A 23701-nucleotide genomic window follows, 5' to 3' on the forward strand; every position below is an offset into this window, starting at 1 on the left:
TCTCAGTCAAAATCAAGGAACTCTAGCTTCTGTTAGAAATTCTGTTTTCAGTTTTCCATATTGCATTGAACTCCCACTGGTACTCTGAGCTTTCTGGACTGGACTCCCATTTGAATTTCATCCGGCTTTGCACAGACATCTCCTGCATCTGGCTCTACCAGTGGAAGAGACCATTAGCATCTCCTGCTATCTGCTGTCCTACCAAGGATAGCCTTCCCCAAAATCTGTTAGCATAATAGTTTGTAAGTACATCCAAGTTTGCTTTAGGCAATGTCATAAGGTTAGCTCAGTTTACTTATATGAACTTCTTAATTTTAAGCAGGGCAGGGCAGGCTCCAATAAACTGTTTCATTAGGTGGTAAGGAATGACAGAAGATAGTAATCATCCTCACTTGGAGCCATGACAAAAAATGGACAGTGGCTTAATGACAACCCAGTGAATGTGAGTGATTAAGAAGAGGAAATGTAAGGAAGAAAGATAAGCATTCCCGGGATCTCTCTGTGTAGACCCACACATCAGTTTTCAATCCAAATTGATTGGGCCTTTTTTTAACATTAAGATTTCGTGATATACAATATTAAGCAATAGCAATGTGATTCATGGTACCTAAGATCTTAGTCGTAATAATGTAAAAAAAATTCACTGTATTGTAGTGTAAAGCTGCATCACAAGATAAGAAGTGATCATTTAGATATGTCCCTACTTGAAATATGACCAGTGATTTCAATTGCATATATTTACTCTCATGACAAAGTTAAGATTGTATATTAAATGCTTTCTTGAATAGGAGACAGCAAGAGAAGTAACTTTTGTAAGATTTCACAAGGTTTTACTAAAAAGTAAAGAATCTTTATTTGTGTATTACATTATCTCTATCCATGTCAAAAAGAGAAAAAATACAGAGGAGATTCTCATGGCTGGTTCACAGCACATGAGAATCACAGAATCACAGAATGGTTGAGGCTGGCAGGGACATCTGGGCCCATAAGCTCCTATCCTGCTCCAGCAGGGACACCAGAGCAGGACCTACAGTCATTAATGCCGTTAATAATGCAGCTTAGCAGATAAGATTTTCAGCTTGTTGAAAGAAGGATTAAATGAGAGAAAGAAGGATGTGAGGCACTTAAAAGCAGCTCGCCAAGGAAAAATGGCCTGCAGAAGAAAAATGAATGCAAACTTGAAGATCTGCACTATGTCTTAAGCAGAGCCAGCAATGATCTATTGCAGTATGGTTAGGATGATTCGTTCTCTCGGTCCTCTTATTCTCCCTTCTTTTCACTGTTTTCAGTAGTGATAACCCACATCATAATGTTAGTGTACCTGGGGGATTTAGAAGCTGCTGCCAGTTCTTATGTGACACAAAGATGCTTTTTGAACATAATCCAAAGAAAGAAATGGACAATAATGGATTCCAGCCACGTGAGGGACAATATCCTACCAGAGAGGATTAAATTTATTGCAGTTGTTCCTTGCTCATTTTTGTTGTAACAGAGTTGCTGTTTTTGTAATGCAAATTCCTGCTTAGATGCTAAATTATTAAGGGTTTAAATAGTGTTGCCTTTGCCATGCATGGCACTTAGTGCTGTGAGGGGCAGAGCTGCAGAACCCTGCAGGAGTGCAGCAGGTGGGAGATGCCTGGTAGTCCTCTGCCTGTATTTGTGTTGATTCTCTGGGAAAACACTCCGTTTAGCACATACTACTGAAGTGACAGACCATAAAAAAATAACGGGTGTACTTTTCCCTCTTGCCCTCAATCTGTTCTTTCAAGTGTTTGTTTTCCAAGTCAGCCTACGCACTACATAACGCTTAATAAGGGAGGGAATTTAAAGAAGTTGTTGCTTGCTGTTGTTAATTAGGAGAAGCGATTCGTAAGGCACTGCGCTGAATAACATCTCGTGCATTGCCTGCCACATGCTGCACCTCTCCTTTTTTTTCCCTTCCCTCGGAGAAACTCGCTGAAAGTTGGCACGTCGCACCCCGGCACACGCAGGGTGCCGTGCTCCGTCCCCGCGTCCCCCGCCGGCTCCTTCCCTCTTTTTGCTTCCAGCTCTTTTCTGTCCCTCTCTGTCCAATGCGAGGCCCGGTCCCCGCGTCTCCTAGGCGACGTGCTACCCACACCGACGCTGCCGGCAGCCGCGCGGCCACGCCGGCGGCTCGCCGGCCCCAGGTGGTTCTTTGCCTCGTTCTTCCCGGCCCGGGGACCCTTAGGGCGGCCGGGCCCTCCGCTCCCCTCCGCTCCGCCCGGGAGCGGGGCTGCGCCCGGCGGGCCGCGGCCAGGATGTCCGCCCCGCTCCCCCCTACCCCCGCGTAGAGCGATGGCTTCGCCTGGAAAGCCGGGCGGGAGAGCACTTTCCTCAGTGGCTGTGCTCAGACCATGACCTAACTCACCATGAACTTGGAAGGGCTTGAAATGATAGCAGTTTTGATCGTGATTGTGCTTTTTGTGAAAGTGTTGGAACAGTTTGGGCTGATTGAAGCAGGTTTAGAAGGTAAGGGAGTGCTTTTTTGGTGGCTTGTCGTTCTTCTGTTCCAGTTCTGCTCTCGTGGGCGCCGGTGAGTGGGGCGTGCGGTGCTCCCTGGGTCACCCCCAGCCCCACGGGCACACTGGGGCCGGGCTGTCCACGTTATGGCTGTGGGGATTTTCTCTTGCAGGAAAAATAACCCGGCGTCCTGCGCACTGCTAAGGTGTCCAGCAGGGATAAATGCTGTAAAATCAGAGTCTGGTTCCTGCTGTAACTCTGCAATTTTAAATCACTAGGTGTCAAAGGATGCTTCAGGATGCTAGCAGTATTGCCTTAAATTTTTCTTGTAATCTATTCATGCAAGCATCTGGACTGGGAATGCTGTAAATTCAAGACAGCTATTTTGTAGTATTCAAAACCTGTTGCATTTTGAATCTACTGTTAAAATGTGAAAATGGTCTTGAGGAGGAAGAACTGTGATGCTCAGATTCAGAATAAGCAACTGTAACATCCACTCGGGGCAACTGGGTGCAAGTTTTATTGCTTGATGCTTTATCTCAGATCACCTCCTCCCTTCTTATAGTTTGTGTATAAGAAGTATAGTTTGTGTATAAAGCAGTAAGATAAGAAAAAAAAAAAAGAAGCTTGCATTATTGGTAGTGTACTTTTTATTTGTAAAAGAACACTGATTACAGCAAAGTTGATAATGTACTGTTATTCATTACATCTCAGTGTTTTATCAGGTTCCAGACTGAAATGCTCTGTCTCAAATATTGAAAAAAATGCATATTCTCAAATCTTCCTGTAAGCTCAGATTTAAGTATGATGTGTGGACTTGTGCCTGTGAAAAGGAGAACTCTGTTGACTGAGAGGTTATAGTTTCTTGTGTTAAGGAGTGAGAATACAAGCAAAACTTGCTCCCATGAAATGATCTAAAGTAATGCTGTTCATACTATACTTTTGAGAAGTGCAGTCTTTTCTTCAAGTGACTCTTAGTAAGGAAGTCTACATAAATGTTTCTGTGTTGCTGTGTAATTAAAACTAGAAAGTTTTAATTACAGAATCTGGAAACCCTGAAGGTACTCACAAAAATATGTAATCAAGTCCAATTTTATAGAGAAGGAGTGTGTCTATTGGAGTGCATTACATTGAGTTGAAATGACAACAGATTCCTTTTTAATGTATTAACATAAGCTTTTATTTTGTTCCATTATAAATAGAAACGTCAGTCAACCTGAGAAATGCTGTGATAAGAGTTATCTACAGCACTAAAGGTGGCAGAGGTTCCGCAAAATAGGCAGTATTTTCTGTCTAGGTAGGCTGGCAGATCTCTCTGTGTTCTCTTGATTGTCACACGTGGTTCCTTGGTAATATTTAGCACTTGATTATTGTATATACTTGCTTTTATGTCTGGGGAAGTGGTAATGGGAAGAGAATTAGGAATATAGTGAAACTGCCTGTTAGTGATTGCAAGATTTCTGCAAGAAGGAGGTTGATCATGCAGCTGCCTATTTTGTCTGCCTCGATAGTCAAAAAGCTGTCTGTCTGCATGTGCATGCAGTCTTTAAGTTTCTTCTTCTCTAGTGCAGTACAGCTTTCCAGCTTGCCAGCTAAATGAAATCATGGGAATATGTATACATCCCATTTCTCTGTGATGTACAAATGGTGTAAATGAGAAAAAAAAAGGCATGTTACATGAAAATCAAGCAATGGATGTAAAGTAAAAGATATAAACAGTACTGTATGAAAGTGGGCTTTAGATAAATAGCACAGACTTAAGAATTCATTTGCTTGTAGTTCAGGAACAGTGCAGGTTTATTCCCAAAGTATTTCTTAAACTTGAGAATTAAAGACTTGTTCACAACAGAAAATGGTAGATTTATAACTTTTTACTGGGCAGTTGAACAAAATTTTATTTTATTAAGCATCGGGACTGTTCAATTCTACCCATACATAGTGAAAGGTATATGCATCATAAAACTATACACGTTACAGATGCTTTTAAATGAAACGTTAGGGAAAAGGGAATTTTAAAAGTGTGCTCATGACTCCCTGTATGCTTTCCTGGAAATTAGTGAGGAAGTTAGTGGCAGCTTCATGAAAATGTTGTTTGTTAAAAGAACATCTGTTTTTGTCTGATTTGGGATAGCTCACATCCTCTCCCCACTCCCTCTCAAAGGTCCCAGTTAAATCTTTTTGCATGTTTTGTGCAAATGAGTAGTTTTACATTCTTGTGGCATGTGAAACACACCCTACATCTATCTGTAGACCATCCATACGTTCAGTAACAGTCTGTACTGTAGTACATGCAAAGCAGGATGCTGAACCCTCTGAAGTTTACTGTAGCTTTGGCAGAGATCTGAGCATCAGAGTTGGTCCCTACCTAAACCCTACCAAAAGCTTGAAGCTAGCCTGTCTTCTTTCCCAAACTGGTTTATCATGTTTCTGAATGTTGTGAACCACATCCATCTTTAATTTGAAAAATTCAAGTGCAGTTTATGTAAATCAATAGCAAAATCTCATTTTTCTCATTGTAGTCTTTTAATAACTGTCATGAGTAATACTCTGCTTTCTTCATAATTTTAATACAAACTATATCTATAATGATGGTACAGAAAGACATTATTTCTGAAAATAATGTTTTCAGAATAAAATATAGTAAAGTATGTGCTTATGTTTATTTCCTGGTGCACTGAACTCACTTAAGTAACAGTGTGCTTCTGCAGTTTTGAACTGCTGCGTGGTTCTATTGTGATTATAAAAGTATTTTCAATACATTTAATATTGTATGACAGCTGCTACAGTGATAAGTAGCAGAATAGATTTATACACTTCTGTAGGTTGTGGGTTGCAGAGACTTTATCTGTAGATGATGATGCACTGCACTCAGGTAACTGTGCTTTCTGTGGTTTTGCTCAGTTGCCTTGGACTGCCGAATGGTTCTACTGTTGTTATAAAGCTACTTTCAAAAATATGTTTTTAATGTTGTATGACAGCTCCTAAATTGATAAGTAGTAGAATAGATGCATTCAGTCTCATGAGTTGTGCAGTCTTTGTCTCTAGGCTAAATAATTAACAGTAGCTAGGTTATATCCTCCTTAGGAAAGTTTACCGACTCTTTTAAAAAATGAATTTATTAGATTTATGGAAAATACATAGCAAAGAAAGTTTGTGGATACAAATTTAAAATCAATTATATTTCTTCTTGTATGGAAAGCTTTTCCAAAAGTCATTCACAAATAAAATTAGATACAAGGAACTGAGCAAATCAAACATACAGTGTGCTTTCATCTTAAGTGCTTTTCTGAAAAGACTGTGATCTTCATAGACAAACATCATGTGAACTTAATCAAGACATGGAAGAAACTTTGCATTTCTATATCCTTCACTGACTGCAGTTATTCTGGGTAAGTTGTTGGAGGCAGTGTGGTTGAAACATCAAAAGGTCAGCCTTTTGCTAGGTTAGAATGGTGTTTTTTTTTTTAAATGTTTCTTGGAAAATGCAAATTGTTTTTCAAAAGCTAAATCAATCCCTCATTAATAAGCAGTAAAATAAGCAACTCTTCCTCAGTGTGAGCACTGAAACCAGTACCACCGGGGATAAGGTTCAGAGGAGAAATATAGAGGATAATGGGTTATTCAAACTATGCACATAAAAATATGCTGTTCACGAAGAAATGCTTTCATAGCAATTAGTAGCTCCAACTGGAGGAAAAAAAAAAAGGCATACCAGTACTCATACATGTTACTGTTGAATGTGGGTTCTGAGTTTCTATGTTATTCATGTCTAATATGATAATTTCAAGATTAGTGTCTGGAAACCTTACTTAGGAGCCCAAAGAGTTAAAGTAGTGGAGCTGTAGAGATAACGTTTTAATAGTTGAGATATATTACTGAGAAACATTATTCCTCCAAAGCAGCTTTAATCCCATTTTAATAATGCTGGCTAATGACAGCTTCCAGTTTGTTGTCTGGAAAAACAGGAAAACCATGGAGTTGTTTGTGATATTTACAACTGTTTTTGGCAAGGACTGTGTATGACTGGAAATAACACTGAAGTTACATGTGATTGCTCTGAAGCAAGCAGTCTCTGTACATATTTTCTGATCTGTTGGAAATTTCAACACTTTCACAGTGATATCACCCTTCATCATGATGTTAATGATTAGAAATGGAGGAATATTAGTTTCAAAACATTCATAATGACTAATATTTCATACCAGCAATATTTGTAGTAAACATACGGGCTTTTGTGCCATTTTGCCTTTCTTAAGATCAACCTGGTACACTCTTTGTCCTTGATGTCAAAGAGAGTTATGTGCAGAATTATGAAGTGTGAAAGCAATCATGGACCAATATGTGAAATGACTAGACAGAGCTGACAGTGTTCAAAAGAAAAAAAAAGATGATAGAAATGTTAATATTAGCAATTTCAGGCATTCCTTAGAAGTAATTTGTTCAATTAAGTCTCCATATATAACAAGATAAATTGAATTAAAACCGCTGTTAAAACGATTACTCTGATGCAAGCGAGTGAGCAGTAGATAGATATCTGTAGCACAGCACTCCAGTGAAGTCTTCCTTGGTTAAGTATTTATTTTCAAACAGCACTACTAAGTCATTCTAGACAGCAGGCAGGCTGTCTTCCACACTAGAAGCTTCAGTTTGATTGCAGCATCAAAAAACAGAGGTGGGTAAGCAAAGTTTGTAGCCACGGGATTTTGTGATAGGTGTCCTCAGTCCTTAGCTGCCTGCTTTAAAGCAGTCTGATGTCACTGAATACCTTCTGGAGGCTGGTCCATTGTTGCTGAAAAAGCTTTCCAGTGTTCCCAGGTCATTGTCTACTGAAGAGCTACTTTCTCAAGGCTAATTGTCACACTGATGACAATATGCTTGTAACTTGTATACTGTAACTGCAAAGGAAGAAGAGATGTCAAAGAAGTAAGTGAATAAAGACCACTATGCTCCACATTACAATACCCCTTGCAAACTTGCTAGTACATTATAGACCTTTTTTAGAAAGTAGAAGGACAATAATAGAGCCAAACAAGTTCTTGATCAGAAAAATCTCAACTTTCCTCTGTGGTGAGTAGTTGTGACGAATTTCATGAAGACAAGGGCCTCATTCCTGTTGCAGTTTGGTTATTAGTTATCTTGTATTAAACTGGACTTTGAACAAATAGAAATTACCTACACTGCAAAATGGAAGAAAGCTAAACATATGGATCAGTTTTACTATTTTGCAATTTTAGACCATAATCTCAAAAAAAAAAAAAAAAAAAAATTATGTAGGTAGGAGAAAGATATATGATTTTGGTCTAGTAAAACTTCACCAAGAAGACAACTTTGGATATTTACCTACTCCTACTGGGTACTCAATATTGAATTTATATTTTGAAAGTATCTGTTTAATTTATTTAATTTAAATAAGTAAATTTGACATTCTTACTGTCAAAGAGCCACCATAATCAAAAGAAAATTATACACAGCCCAGTGTTTGCCTATCGCTATAAATTGCCTTAGTTTTTACTTATTCTCCACAAGGTTCAGTTCCCTTTTAATGAAAATCTGTAGATGCCCTCCAGAAATACTTATTGACTCTTTTTCACTTCTGGCCTGTATATTAGCTAAGAGCAAATGTGGGTGCTACAAATTGACATATGCACAATCTATACCAAGTTTTGAGAACATTTATTACTCTTCAGTACTTAAGGCTGAAATATCAAATTAGAAATCTTTATTTCTTTTCTTTTTAGTTTTAAAAACAATAGAATTTAAATTGATGTTTTGGATTTTTTTCCTGGGTGTTTAGAACTAATGAGTTTCATGGTCTACTGAGTGGAAGAGTTTTATAAGAATGTGGTTTTGTCAGTGAGTAGCAGAAAAAAAATGGCATACTTTGTAGGCAGAAGAAAATCTGAGTCGTGATATCAGGTGATACCATTCTGTTAGTAAATGTATTAGTGCTAATAAGATTTTTTTTTTTCCTGTAAACTGTAGAGTTCAAAATATTACACAACAGAACAGAGAATTATCTCCTGATACGTAGAAATGCATGAGGAAAATGAATGCAGAGACTAGAGAATTTCACAGGTTGATTCATGAAGTGAAGGATTTATCAGATCGTGTGCTCTAAATGCCTGTATACTACAGGGCAATAACTTCCATGCATTTACTTTTATGATGAGCCTCCATAGCATGTTTGACTAATTCAGGAAATACACTTGATGAAAGGAGAGAGCAAGTGAACACAAGTGATGTTTTTTCATTTGGGACCCATCTACGTTGGTCAGTGATATTCTTAAATTAAGAGAGCTTTTCAAGGTTTTCTTGAAGTTAGGTTGGGTAAATCCAGAACCTAGATGTACTCTGAAGATGACAAGACATGAAGGAATAATCACTTAATTTCACAACTTCTTTCTTTTTAATATTGTTAAAAAGTAGTGTCCAATTCCAGTTTTTCCCCGCTACTTTATAATTCATGTTGTTTGTTTCTCTGAATCATTCCCAGATTTATGCTCTTTTTAAAGTAGGTAGTAATTGTTTTTCTAGCTCTGTGTCAGAGGAAGAACAACTAAACCTGTATTATATCTATGATGCTATCTTTGTTAATATGCTTTCTTCTATTCATAATGCATTTTAATAATAACCAATGCAAACAAAAACTCTGAAAGTTTATCCCCAGAGCTTTAGGCTTTTTAATAATGGATTTTTTTCTTTGTCTTAGTTTCGTGTTTAATTTTCTATACATCCTAATTCATTCAGATTATTCCCCTTTCTTCCGTATGTTCCCTATTGTTGCCATATTTATGACCAGTGTAGCTACTATGCCACAGAAGGAAAATGAGTTTTTAAGCAAAACATCTCTTTATTATTGAATTGCAACACTTTTGCCATCTAATACATCTTCCCATAGAATTACGATTGTTTTCACATCAGTTCATAGAATCACAGAATGGCCTGGGTTGAAAAGGACAATAATGATCATCTTGTTTCAACCCACCTGCCATGGGCAGGGTCTCCAACCACTAGACTAGGCTGCCCAGAGCCCCATCCAGCCTGGGATCCAGTTACCTTCACTCAAAATATTCCTTAGCTTCAGAAAATCAGGCTTTTTGACACACCAATATATTGAGTTAGTTATATATAGATATATATATATAGTTATATTATTAGTTATATAGATATATATATAATTATATCTACGCTTAGAATTCAGACTGAATTCAGTTTGTTCACATGCAATCCAATTAGATGCTCAACTCTGATTCAGTTTTGACCTCTTGTCTTTCTAGTTTAAGAACATTTAATATATCACTTGTATAATATTTAGCTCAATGTCTGCTTTAGTAGAAAATATTAACTCCAAATATTTGAAAATTTATTTAATGTTATTTCAAGCACGTATCTCCCTAACATGACAGCTTACATACATCATTGTGTATTCTGTAGCTTGATTCAATGGGTTAATAGAATTTCCTTTGAAAAAAAAGATGACTAGATCTTGCATCATTGTGATTATGATTTTTGCATTATGCTTAACTCAAACATTCTGCTAGTTGCTTTGGTTCAATTCTGATCAATATACTGTCTTCTGTACTCCTCTATAAGACTCTGTTGTCAGATTTGGGTAGATCCATGTGGATTAACCTCACAATAATCACATTGTAAATTGCTTATTTCTGGTTGTTTTACTTTGTCATGCTCTCACCTGTGGGGTAAGAAAGATTACTTGAATTTTCCAAGTTTTCATTTCCTTTCCTTTTTTTCTTTTAGCAGTTGATTTATTGGGTCTGTTGAATTTTCAGTCCTATGTATCAAAGGTGAAAGATTCAGCAATTACACTGAGTGCTAGACAGCCCTAACATCCCGAATGCTATAGGTTGTATTATCACATTGCTCTGTGGCTCCTTCCTGAATTATCTGCCCAAATTTCTTCATATAAAGTTACAAATGATTGTATATTTTCTTAAGATTGAAAAGAAGATTGTGAGGTTTAACTATTTCTTTTTTTTAATTAAGAGAGTACTTCCTTTAGTTATCTGACCTATTTTATTGGTAGCTATTGATGAATTGTTCAGCGCCTGGTAGGAAATTTAGTCCAGACAAACTAAATGCTGCCTAAACCTAATGAGGCAGATGATGTAATCAGATAAAATACCTCTGATTTTTGCTTTCTGCGGTCATTTTCCCCTCATGGTATCTCTAGATGTCAGTTCCAGTTGTTGTCCAATCTTTATTTCAGGTAGCCCTTCCTGTTAGTTTCTAATAATGCTGCAGAAGCATTAAAAAATACATTTCTTCAGACAGATTTTCTTTTTTGGGTAAGCAGCCCAAAATTATTCTTCCTCAAGCAGACAGATAATACTTGTTTCATTTGAAGCAGTCCACAGCAGCCTCCTCATTGCAGATTATGTGAAATAATGGAAAAAAAAAAAAAAAAAAAAAGATTAAGCCAGGTGATAGGTGAATAGTTGTTTATTACCCAGTTATTTATTTCTCTTATTCTTTAGTCCCCAGTTACCCTTTTCAGTCAGGCTGACAACCTTTTGTGCTCAGCTTTCTGTTGCAGTGGCAGTCATGCCATGACATACACAGCTAAGAAGAAGCTACATCTTTTCTTGTTAAAATCGTTGGTGGAGTTGATGAAATGTAAAGATAAGAGTTTCTGTACATGTGTGCAGTGAGAAGGGGAGGAAATAGTCTGGAGAAAGTCCTAATGACCCAGAACTCAAATCTGTGACATATCATTTTCAAGAGGAAGTGAAAAAAGAGTTATTTGCAGTGTGTAAGGAGTGTCATATCTCACAGTTGCACCTCTAGGTGCAACACCTGCTTGAACATTTACAGAAAGAAATGCCTTTTGGGCTGTTTACATTGTCCATACGTACTATCTCCTTGACAGAGCCCAAGTGAATAATTAGTAAGTGAAGAAACTAATTGTAGAAACTACTCCTCTTCTTCCTAAGCCATCAAGAATACTTTTTTTTTTCTACTTAAACTATCCAGTTTACATATGTAGTTGTAAAAAGTACGTACACCTTTGAATACTCCATCTCACAGGTTCACGCTGTGCTCATATTACAGCACTGTCAAAATGCTGTCATTGCTGAGTTAGCATTTTCTTGAAGAACATGGTCTAATTCCGCTAATGTGTTGAAAGATCACTTTATATTAAAACATTCTTATTACCTAGTTTACAAATATTTCAAAGCTAATGTAATACATTTCAAGGTTAATTGCTACTATTATCTCCATTTAGAAAACCTTATGCCCTCACTTGTACTGAAGATTACTTATTATACAAAATGTGTGTGTATCTGCTATATACATTAGCAGTAGTGAAGCACTTTTTTTTTCCAGAGCATTCTTCAGTGCCTTGGCTGATATAACTTCACTGTGGCCCAGAAGAGAACTCTTCTATCCTTTCAGCCCCTCTTTGAAGTCTATTAAGAAGATCAGACATTCATCTTAAAGCTCACACTTGTTTGTTGCTTACCAGGCCAATTTCCTTGGCAAATAGCTGTGTTGAGATTTCAAATGCAGAGAACAAGCCATCTACACTTTTGGAATCAGAAGTTCCTCCACAATCAGCATTTTTTTGACCGTGCTTCTGCCAAGTGATGAGGTGGATGTAGGGCACCAGGAAAGACAATTGCTGCTGGCAGAACAAAGCATTTATGTGCATTTCTTATCTGTATCTCAGTAACTTTGGGACCAGCAAAACCAAGAAGCAGCCTGCCTTTGTTTCTCTAATGATGGCTAACCATGCTTATCTGTTACACCTAAAAGGCAGGCAGAGACCAATCTTGCAGTGCATGTATAGTGAGCCTGATATTTCTGGAAAGCCCAAATTTGAGCAGATAATACCCATGTGCAGTAATTTGGAGGATAAGACCGTACTCTGCCACATGCAGGAGGATGTGTAGTTTGCCCACCTGGAAAATAATCTCTCATCTGAGCTAAATCTTTGCCTATATTTTCATTAGAAGGAACTTTTTCTCATGCTGTGTCAAATTTTATTTAGCTGTAGGTTATATATGTTAAATATTTTCAGTATATTTCAGTATATGCATCATCAGAATTGCTTCCTTTGAAATCTAAGATTTAAATTTGTATTTATAAGACAAAAAAAGTATGTGCTGTTGGAAAACTATTTGCCACTGACAACTAGCAAGATCTCAAGACAATAGATGAATTGGAGATCTGACTTGCTTTGTGACTTACAGCTTACAGTAAAAGCTTCATTTTTCTAAATTTCCTATTTTATTATCTTGGCCCACAACGACATCAGAGGTGTATGCTGAATGTAGAGGTTGAACTTTCCCACCAAGATTCTGTTACATTTTGTTGTCACGTGACAAATGGCAGCAGAGGGGCAGTCTTACAAAATGGCATCTGACATGGAAGTGCGTATGAAGCAGACGTATCTCTTTGAATTCCTTCATGTGGAATTCCTTCATGCTTCCCAGAGCTCCATGTCTCTCCTGTATTGAGGACTTCATATCTGGACACAGTATTCCAGGTGAGGTCTCACCAACACAGAGTAGAGGGGCAGGATCACCTCCCCCACCCTTGTGGCCACACAAAAGAAGTGGCCACACTTCTTTTGGCGCAGCCCAGGATACAGTTGGCTTTCTGGGCTGTGAGGGCATAGTGCTGGCTCATATCCAGCTTCCCATCCACCAGTACACCCAAGTCCTTTTTGGCAGGGCTGTGCTCTATCCCTTTATCCTGCAGTTTGTATTGATAGTGGGGGTTGCCATGACCCAGGTCCAAGACTTTGTACTTGACTTTGTAGAACCTTGTGAGGTTCCCTTGATCCCACTGCTCAAGCCTGTTGTGTTCTCCTTGAATGGCATCTTGACCCACAGGCATGTTGACCACACCACACAGCTCGGTGTCATCCACAAACTTACTGAGGGTGCTCTCAATCCCACTGTTGATGTCACTGATGAAATACTAAAGAGCATCAATGAAAATATATAAAAGCATCAAAACTGTATTAATTAACTTCAAGTTTAAGACTTCTAAGACTTATTTAACAAATAGAAATTCTGTCCTTACCCACATATGGCAATGTAAATGCCACAGTTAGAGACCCTTTGTGATGTGAAGACAAGTTAGAACTCTTTCCCTCTTACTCATCATGACAAAGCTCGTAGTTCACATTCTGGCCATTTTTAATACTATTAGAGGTCTTGTACCATTTACTTTCCACAGTCAAAATAATTTTGTATTTCTTTTCTGAACCTTTATCATTTTTTTCACAAACTTCTTAGAGGACTGATAATCAGACCGGACATAGGATTCAAAACTGATTTCAGAGAGGCCAGAGGTAAGGGGTAATATCCCTGCCTTGCATGTAGTTGGTAGTTACCAGTGATACATGTGAGCATTAGCTAGCTCATTTTATATTTTCATGTAAAACAGAGATACTCTGTTGAATTAGTGATTCTAGAGAGAACTAAAGAGAAGCATAAATTCCCATGTTATTCATTAGAAGAGCTCATGAGAAAATCTTTGGTAATTTTGATGAGGTTCAACAAAAACAAATGCAGAGTCCTGCACCTGGGGAGAAATAACTGCATGCATCAGTACAGGCTAGGGGATGACCTGCTGGAGAGAAGCTCTGCGGAAAAGGACCTGAGTGTCCTGGTGGACAACACGTTGATCATGAGCCAGCAGTGTGCCTTTGTACCCAAGAAGGCCAATGGTATACTGGGGTGCACTGGCTGAGGCCAGACTCTTCTCAGTGATGAGTAGTGATAGGACAAAGAGCAGTAGCCAAAAACTGGAACATAAGAAGTTCCATACAAACATATGGAAGAAATTCCTTACAGTAAGGGTAACAGAGCGTGGAACAGGCTGCCCAGAGAAGTCGTGGCGTCTCCTTCCTTGGAGATGTTCAAGACCCGTCTGGACACCTATCTGTGCTACCTGCTGTAGGGAATCTGCTTTAGCAGGGGGGTCAAACTCGATGACCTGTTGAACTGAAGAAGTAACAATATCAATATTGGTATATTTTCCATATTGATTAACATTTTAAGAAATCACAGTGTGATGTAGATATATAGAATCGGGACAGATAATACCAAGTACTGTGCTAAACAACTTGTGCTGCCAGTATCATTATTTTCCCAGAAAGGGGAAGCGCTTTCTTATTGTAATTGAAGAACAATAATGAAACCATAACTTTCTGTTATCATAGTATTAAATGCTTTCCATTATTTAAAGTATGATGGTCTCAGTTAGCAAATACGTGGTTACTTGGATCTAATTAAAAATGATTTCAGTCTTGACCTCAGCCTGTTTCTTGGAAGTGAACTGTAATGGGCAAGTAATTTGAGACCTCTTGCAGTGCCCTTGTCAGACAGATACAAGGTCTCATACAAACATCCTCAGTCATCCATCAGGTAGATTGTCAGTGTAAGGTCTTTTCTCATATAATCACTCAAGGGAACGATTGCTTCTCACTGAGTCAACCGTAGGTTCAGCTTGACCTGATTTGGACTCAGATGTTTTTCAGCAGTGGACATGGCTGTGGACAGTTATCCATACAGTATGGTAACTGGTAACACAGGAGCAGTAAGCGCTGGTGAATCAATATGGTTTGCAACTGTGTTTTCCAGTGCCTAAATCCTAAGGACTGGTTACTGTAAATAGGTCCTTGTTCTCATGGAAGAAGCATATTTATTTTCTAGCCATGTGAGAGTTTGCTTCAAGGTACTGGCAGGGGAAATATGTGCAATAATGCAACAGTGCCCCAGACATAAAAGTATAGGCCTTGGCATTCCTTCATGTTGTGATTCATAGTGTGAGTTGAATCCTCACCTAATCACAAGACTTTCTTAGCATCTATAAAAATATTGGGCCTTGTCTTTCTCAAGAATCTGTAAAAGTTTTCTTTCTAATTAGAGAAGATCTTCATAAAGATTGTACCATGAGGTACCACTTAACATTGGTGATGTAAAGGTCTATTCAGTCCTACCTCCCACCTAGCTCTCAAGAATTAAATCTTTTTTTTTTTCTTTTTTTTTCTCTTCATACACCTTTGTGATGTCTTGAGTACATGGAATGAATCCTGAGGAACTCTGCATCCACCTAGAATTTTCATTTGGATTTCAGAACAAAAATGTAATTGCATTTGTACTCAGGAGTCAAGTCCTCTGAAGTTCACTTCTGCTACCTCTCTACAAATACTTGGTGGGGTCAAGAGCAGCAGAAAAGGGATATGTTGATACCCTCCAGTAAACAAACTGTCCTTGTCTCTTTTTATCTTTTTTTTTTTTTTTTCCCTCCCTATTAAATCTCAATTTCCTTTTGGGAAATTGAAGGTATTCCCAAAATAGAACTGTCATGGTCAAAACAGGCTCAGCTTGAAGAAGATTAATTTAATATAACTGATAACAGAGTAGGACAGTGAGAACTAGAGGAAAAAGAAGACAACTAAAATCACCTTCCCTCCAGACCTCCTTCTTCAGAGGCACACACTCAATCTTGACTTTTCTGTCTCCTGCAAGCAGTCCCGGGGAGCCAGGAATGGTGGCTGTGGTCAGGCCTTCCTGAACTCATCTCACATGGGCTTTCCACAGGCTGCAGCTGTTTGAGCTCCAGCATGGGTACATACCACAGGGTCCATCCTTCAGGAGTGCACTGCTCCAACACGGGTCCTCACAGGCAGCATCTCCCCAGCCCTCCTGCCTCACCATGGGCTCCTCTTCATGGACTGCAGCTTCAGTCTGGGGTCTGTTCCTGCAGGGGTTCCATGGGCTGCACCTCCTTCAGGCCACATCCACTACTGCACCGTGGACTCTTCTGAACTGACCTTGATGGCTGCAGGGTGTTTCTTTCCCATTTTCTCATTCCTCTCTCCCAGCTGTTGTTGCACAGTGGTTTTGCACTTTCTTAAATCTGCTCTCCCAGAGGCATGCTCAGCATTGCTCATGGCTCAGCTCTATCAGTACTGGGGCCCTACTGGAGCCATCTGGAGATGGCTCAGGTCTGACATAGGGCAGGGGAGGTCTCTGGTCACAGAAGCAGACCCATTGCTACCAAAACTGGATAATTTAATCTCTAAACTTCTTTTCCCACATATTACATGTTATAATTTATTAAAGCTTAGAAAATATTTTTGAGATTCGATCCATTATCAACTCAATCTTATCATTTGGGTCTTCCATATATCCAGCCTTCAACATTATCCTAGAAGTTAGATTCAGATGGAAACATTTAACAGTTGTCTGGTGAAAGGTGAAAAGATCTGAAGATAACAGGAGCTTTCCATACTTCTGGATGAGGTCAGCTTCCTGGGAGTTAGGCTATAATTTCCTATGCTTTATTCACACTGAAGAGTTAGTAAGATTGCTTCATGAACTTTCCAACACCTGGGACCCCACTGTCTTGAGAAAATTTCTGCATGCTTAAAGATTCTAGAACATTTATGGATATCAGGGTTGTAATGATTTAACTGACTTTATGGGGTTGTGTTGCAGCTTATTCTAATGTTTTGTTTGATACAGTATTTTATGGACACTGCATGTAATTGTGACTCCAAATTTTGACACAAAATTTTTGGGACTATGTGTATAACTGTTCCTTTTGTCAAGTATTTAATTTATACGCTGTCAGAATGTCAGCACTTGGAATAGTCTGAAGGGAAATTGTATTTCAGCTTCTGTCATCTACTTCCAGTGCCACAGCATTTCTTTTAGTCTGAGAAGCTTAATCTGGCACTCCCTTCAGAAAGTCTTGTTTGCAGTCTTCACCACAAAGAGCCTGACTGTTTTAAATGATATCACAGAATCACAGAATCATAGGATCATAGAATGGCTTGGGTTGGAAGGGACCTCAAGGATCATCAAGCTCCAACCTCCCTGCTGTAGGCAGGGCCACCAACCTCCATATCTAATACTAGACCAGGCTGCCCAGGGCCCCATCCAACTTGGTCTTGAACGCCTCCAGGGCCGGTGCATCCACAACCTCTCTGGGCAGCCTGTTCCAGCACCTCACCACTCTTGGTAAAGAAGTTCCCCCTGATATCCAACCTAAATCTTCCCTCCCTCATCTTAAAACCATTTCCCCTTGTCCTGCCATTATCTACCCTTGTAAAGAGTTGACTCCCCTCCTGTTCATAGGTTCCCTTTAGGTACTGGAAGGCTGCAATGAGGTCACCCTGCAGTCTTCTCTTCTCCAGGCTGAACAAGCCCAGCTCCCTCAGCCTGTCTTCATAGGGGAGGTGCTCCAGCCCTCTGATATAGTTCAAAAGATTTTCACATTGAGAAGGCAACTGTGTTGGGATGTTATAAGAGTGTGGGAAGAGCTACAAGAAGTGTACCTAGAGCACTTCAGACAACCTCAGAGATTCCTGACTTCTCTTATGAACCATCTGAATTTCCAGCTATGCCTTCAGTAAACAGTATGGATTTGTAGATGGCTTTCTTGACCAAGTAACTCTTATCAAGGCAGTTCCACAGTATGTTCTTAAGGAATTCACACCCTTAGCTTGTTGAGGTCTGTGAGGTGTGGTGGAATAATGAGAGGAGAAGCCCATGAGTGAATTTGTATCCTGACATTTCCTTCTAAGAGAAAGTAAGTTTATCTAGCAGGAATTTTTCACGTGTGCAAATCACAGTTGCTCACTATGCAGGCATCAGTGCTTTTTTTCATTTGAAATTATTGTCAATGTATCATTTTATTGTTTAAAATCAGTATCATTCTCTACTTGTTTAATGTAGTGAAAAGGTATATCTGCCAAATATGGCATTGCTTGCATTGACAATATGGACTTCATCGGAATCACATCAGAAGTCGTATTTTTTTCAAGTAACTAAGTAATAAAATTTTTGCTTGTCAAACATGTAGAGATTATTTGAGTTTCAGTAGCCAGAACAAAAGAGTAGCCAGAACAAAGTATAACAAGCGAACAGATTTCAAAGGAACACATTTATAAGACAAATGTTCAAAATTAATTCATTAGCCTATGGCTGTCTTCTTAATCCATAGCTTAGTTTAGTAACTTCAAGTCAACCTGTGCCATAGCAAAATCCAATTTCCTCTGTACTGAGCTTCTTTTGTGGCTTATCTACTGCAACTTATACAGTTACTTTGTTTAGATTTCTGGGCACTTGATGCTTTTCTGTGCTTACCTCTGAGATCCCAGTTCTATATTTGCTGTAGTATAAGGATGTTTCCTAGCTTATATCATGTCTTTACTGGCTGCCTAGTACAACACTTCCATAGTCTTGTTTATCAATTTGCTTATCTTACTTCTGGTCCAGACAAACTCACAATGGTTGCAGCCTTTTGCAACATAAGGTTTGATTCACCAGTTTTCTAATTTTGTTTTACTAGTCTTGAGACAACCTCAGATTTTTCTGCTGTATAGACATAGCCAAAAGAATATAACCACTGAATTTCTTAGAGGGCTAGGGGCTTTCTAATATGGCAGTTGGCAATTTGGCAATAATTACTTAATGAGAGGAATATAGTCCAGAATTCAGTGTCTGGGAGCAGTGTATATGGAACACAAACCATTGATGGAGTGCATAAGCAGAGAAGGTTTCCTTTCCACACACGGTTTCTCAGGATTGATTTGATGAAACATAACTCTCAGGCTACCCAAAGCAAGTATTAAGAAAGGGAGATTGCCGACTCAGCTGGACTTTTAACAAGCAAAACAATTATACTCAAAACTAATAGATATTTGGGTCACTCCAAAAGACCATCTCAGCTGGACATCTGTCTCTGACAGTAATATACAAGTTTAGAAAAACACTGTCCTATTAATTCTCCCTGTTATTTTGACCATGTAGTGTTGCGGACTCATTCTTTGTAAGTAAAAACTTCAGTATAGGCTGTTTTTAACCTCTCCTATTCTGAAAATGTTTTAATTACTTTTAATAATGCCCTTTTGACATTATCATGTAGGAAACATTTGTTGCATCTGTGCAAAGCAGCAGTATAGGTGATGCCAGGAAAGCAAAGACATTGAAGTGTCAAAGCAGAAGTTAAAGCAAATACTCAGACGAGTCAATCCATGCCATGGAGTCTCTGTTCTCGATTTCCCTCAATGCCCTCTGCTGTCCAGCAGCAATGCTGCAGTGCCATGACAGCTCAGCGGTGCGCAACTAGAAACTTTCCAGCAGTTAATTACATTTGATAGGTTGGCTGGGAAAATGGAACCAATAGTTGTTTCTGATAAGATTTTCTTTATTTTCTTTATGAAAGGAGCAAATAAAGGGAGGTTTTGTTGTTTAGGCAATGCGTATGAACAAATTTTGGCATTGTGATATCCCACAATATCCACTGAAACAGGATCTGGTGTATAACAAGGGGATACTCATCAGAAAACTTCTCATTTCGTGCTTCAACCTCATTAGAACCCTTTAGCTAACTAGGCAATTTCTTCAAAGGTATTCAAAGACAGGGCTTTACATTAAACAAATGAACAGAGCACAACTGGAGATCCTAAGAATGTTTGTGGAGTAAGGTGGTCTTAGAAAAGCACTTATACAGAAACCATACATACTACAATCATTAAAACAAGTGAACAAACAAAAAACTTAGGACTTGCCCTAGAATTTCACACTTTCTAAGCAGCCTATCTGAGAAACAAAAAGATTTCCACTGATGGTCTGTTACTGGCAGTTCTGTTTCAGAAAGAATGTGTACTGAAAATATGAAAAGGCTACCAAAAAATTAAGCAGTAGCAAATTATAATGTAACTCTGGAGTTACTAGTTTGACTCCAAAATACAGCATTCCAGTAAAATGTCAGGGCATGCAATTGTTATATAAATATCATGCAGATTTCATAATATTTTATCATAAATCTTGACTTTTTTTTTTTTTTTTTGCAATAAAACCGTGTAAGGGCTCCTTTGTATGCAACAGTAATTTATTTTCTATATATCTATATCAAAGTAACTGTCCAGTATTTACAAGAAAAGAGATATTTTTTCCTGATGTACCTAGTGTGCAAGTGATGCATAATAGATTGCTTTATAAAGGAATGTCTTTCAAATTACAGCCTAACCTATAATTATCCATTACAGGAATTTAAATGTAATTGCTGGACTGCATGTTTCAGTCCTCCTCTGTTACACAACAATCACATATGTGTTTTTTTTTTTTTTCTCTTTCCTTTTAGCATAGCTATTATTATTGTTTCTACTGTCTCCTTTTGGGTTTTCTACCCTAAAGTACATATAATTTTTAAATACATTTTACTGTACCTGTAATTAGTTTTTTATTCTTCTGTGCAGCTTTACGAAGATTTAGCAAGCTTGCAGAGCAAACCAGGATGCAACATATCTCACATTTTTATTGTCATTATAATACTGAAAATACATCTCTGGCTTTCCAGCAAGTCTCTTCTGTTGTACATGTCATGCAGAGAGGATCCTCCCAAAAGGGATTTCTAAAATGCAGCACAGTTTTGGTTCTAAACTGCACCTTCAGTAAACAAACCAACAAACAAACAAACAACACACACACAGAAAACCAGAAAGTATTTTGGCTTTTTTATATGTCACTTTTCATCTTTTGTAAGTGTTTCAGTTCTAGGCTGCAGGAAAGGTCACAGTATTCTTCGTAGCCATAAAAGCAGTATTCTTCAGCATTAGTTCATGTCAACCTGGAGTTACTTTGCATAGTTAGAGAGAACAGGATGGAGAGGAGAAAGTAGGAAACCAAGAAAAGCAGACTGTACACTATCTTGAATTTTCTGTGGCTTAATGCATATTTTCTAAAGTAAAAAAGAAAAATCTGGCAAAATGTTTTAGTAAATTTAGTCTGAAAGTCAGTACATCCTGAGATATTTCCCCATTGTGCTTTAATAGTGGCTCCAAGTTTGAAACAAAGAGGTATATATGTAGTTTGAGATTTAATGTGAATATAAGGTGAAAATGTGAAAATAAGGTGATTTCACATGATGGCATGTTATCCCATCTGGATGGCAAAACGCATACTGAAGTCATGCCTTGGTAAGTTCAAGTGCCACAGATATTTTCCTTCGATTCTTAATTTTTTTCATTCAGTGGTGAACCAGAGAATAACACACATTTGCATGAAACAAACAAACAAAAAACAATCTGTACATATGACCCTATAGAATTTCTTCTGATAAAGTTTGATCTATCAAACTCCTCAATATTTGCATGAGGAAAAAAATATTGTTGTAAATGTTATAGACATGCAACAGTTATTTGTAGAAGGTGCACATTATTGTTAAAGCTGTTGAACAAATTACTTGTCAAATTGACATCTTCATACATCATTGTCTAATGATACGTTTAAAATGTATATTCACTTTGTCAGTATTTGCTAAATGAAATCTATTTCTTTAAAAGACAGAGTAAAAATGATTATAGTTCATGTCAGTTTGACATTTTGTGATTTCTTAACATAGTCGTTCTGCAAGTTGCTATTTATGAGCTGTTTTCTGAAGCTGAAGATGCTGTGCTGAGTCTGGTAAAAATACTAAGTCTCAGGGGCTGCTGAGTCTTATATCAAGAAAAAAACTGGTATCACTCGTTTGTGATACAATTCTCTGTGGGCTTTATATGTGGGATATTGAATGCAACATGTATTGAGGAAATCAATCGGAAAGCACAGCGTAAGTCTTAACTCAGTGTAACTTTCATATAGGTTTGGAATAAGCAGAAGGAAATTGTTAAAACTGATTGGAAATATGCCAAAAACAAACAAACAAACAAAACAAACAAACAAACAAACAAAAGAACCCAGAAAAAGAAAGATGCTTCTTTGCTGTTTTGGAAAGGAAATATCAGTACTCTCACAAGGAGGGACAAGGGGACAGAGAAAGGTGACCACAAGAGCGCAATGCTCATTGTGTCATTTTAAAATAGAATAGAACAGAGTGTAACAGCGTAGTTGGAAGGGACCTTCGAAGACCATCAACAACTGTTTGACCCCTGAGGGCTAATGAAAACTGAAATCATATTGATGATGGCATTTTCTAAATGCCTCTTGAACACTGTCAGACATGGGGCATCAACACCTCCTTAGGAAACCTATTCCAGTGTTTGATCACCCACATGGTAAAGACATTTTTCCTAATGTCTGAACCTCCCCTGGCACAGCTTTGTGCCTTTCCCTCACATTTTCAGCTCAAAAGTTACAAATTTAGGAATAAGTGAACAAGAGTTAAAAATGTCTCGCTATAGAGCATCAAATATTACCACAGAAGGTGAGGTGGTTTATTATCTTTTCCTAATTGGTTTCTAACTTTGAGCAGTTTTTTTGCAGAAAAGAGAAATGGTACTTGGCCAAAAGTCAATACTTGATCGTTCTTTTTTTTAATAAAATCTGGGTCCAGTTACCCAACTATGGTATGTACAGTAGGGTGACAGAATGTGCAATTATTTGTTGGTAAATTTTAATCTTTTTTTTTAAATGCAATTAGGTATGGAATTCAAGATTTTAACTTATTCAGGAAGTAAATTTTATGTAATTGTACATAAACAATTAGTGGTGTAGTGGAGGTAATATAAAACAAAGAAAATGCAGTGAGATGTTGAAAGAAAAGTTTTCAAAATGTAGCTTTATAATTGTATCCTACCAATAAATGGTTGAGAATTCAATTTATTCAAAAATGGATGTTTCAATTATCTTTTCTTCCGCCCGTTTTATTGAAAATTGTGCATGCATAAAGGAAAGACAGAAATTCTTGGGAGAACTGAAAAAGTATCAGTCGGTTTCTGTCTCCCTTTAAGGCTAGCAACAGATTAGGAACACACCAAATGTCTGATTTATGTTTATTTTGCTGTGGCTTTCCTTCTGTGTACCAGTTTCTGAAGCACTATTTCCCATTAAAGGTTTTTACAGTAGTCACACCCGTTTGAATGCTCAACTCACTTTACAGAAGCAGTATCAGATGCACATGTATGCATTATTTATCAGCTCCTGCATTTGGTTTGTAACGACTAGGATCTAATGACATGAATGAACATTCAGCTCTCCAGATCCAGCTTTGGAAGTGAGTTTTAATCAAGCATTTGTGCTGAAGGTTGATTATCTGTTAATCAGTGCCGACAAACCTGGAACTGACACACAAGAAGGGCTATTTTTAGATTCAGACAGTCAACACGAAGGTAGAATTAAAATTCCTGAGCCCATCTGCTAGACAGCTGAACTCTAAATACATTTCTACCTGAACAGGATTTTCTGTTTATAGAGAACATCATTTTGAAGCCAGTAACAAATAGCAAGGTTTT

The 23701-nt window shown here is 38.0% G+C and overlaps 1 protein-coding gene across 9 annotated transcripts in view; it reads left to right on the forward strand.

Moving 5' to 3' along the window:
• KCNIP4 (potassium voltage-gated channel interacting protein 4) overlaps positions 1 to 23701 on the forward strand; it is a 382096-nt gene that overhangs the window by 198905 nt on the left and 159490 nt on the right. The window contains exon 1 of one of the 9 annotated variants that reach the window (XM_046939868.1): positions 2112 to 2490. The exons of the other annotated variants lie outside the window; for them this stretch is intronic. Coding sequence (XP_046795824.1) covers positions 2391 to 2490 — 100 coding nt within the window. The 5' untranslated portion in view covers positions 2112 to 2390. Of the gene's footprint in view, positions 1 to 2111; positions 2491 to 23701 lie in introns of those variants that run through there. 9 annotated transcript variants of the gene reach the window in all.

The sequence above is a fragment of the Gallus gallus genome, chromosome 4, assembly GCF_016699485.2.
Source record: "Gallus gallus isolate bGalGal1 chromosome 4, bGalGal1.mat.broiler.GRCg7b, whole genome shotgun sequence".
Classification (NCBI taxonomy): Eukaryota; Metazoa; Chordata; class Aves; order Galliformes; family Phasianidae; genus Gallus; species Gallus gallus.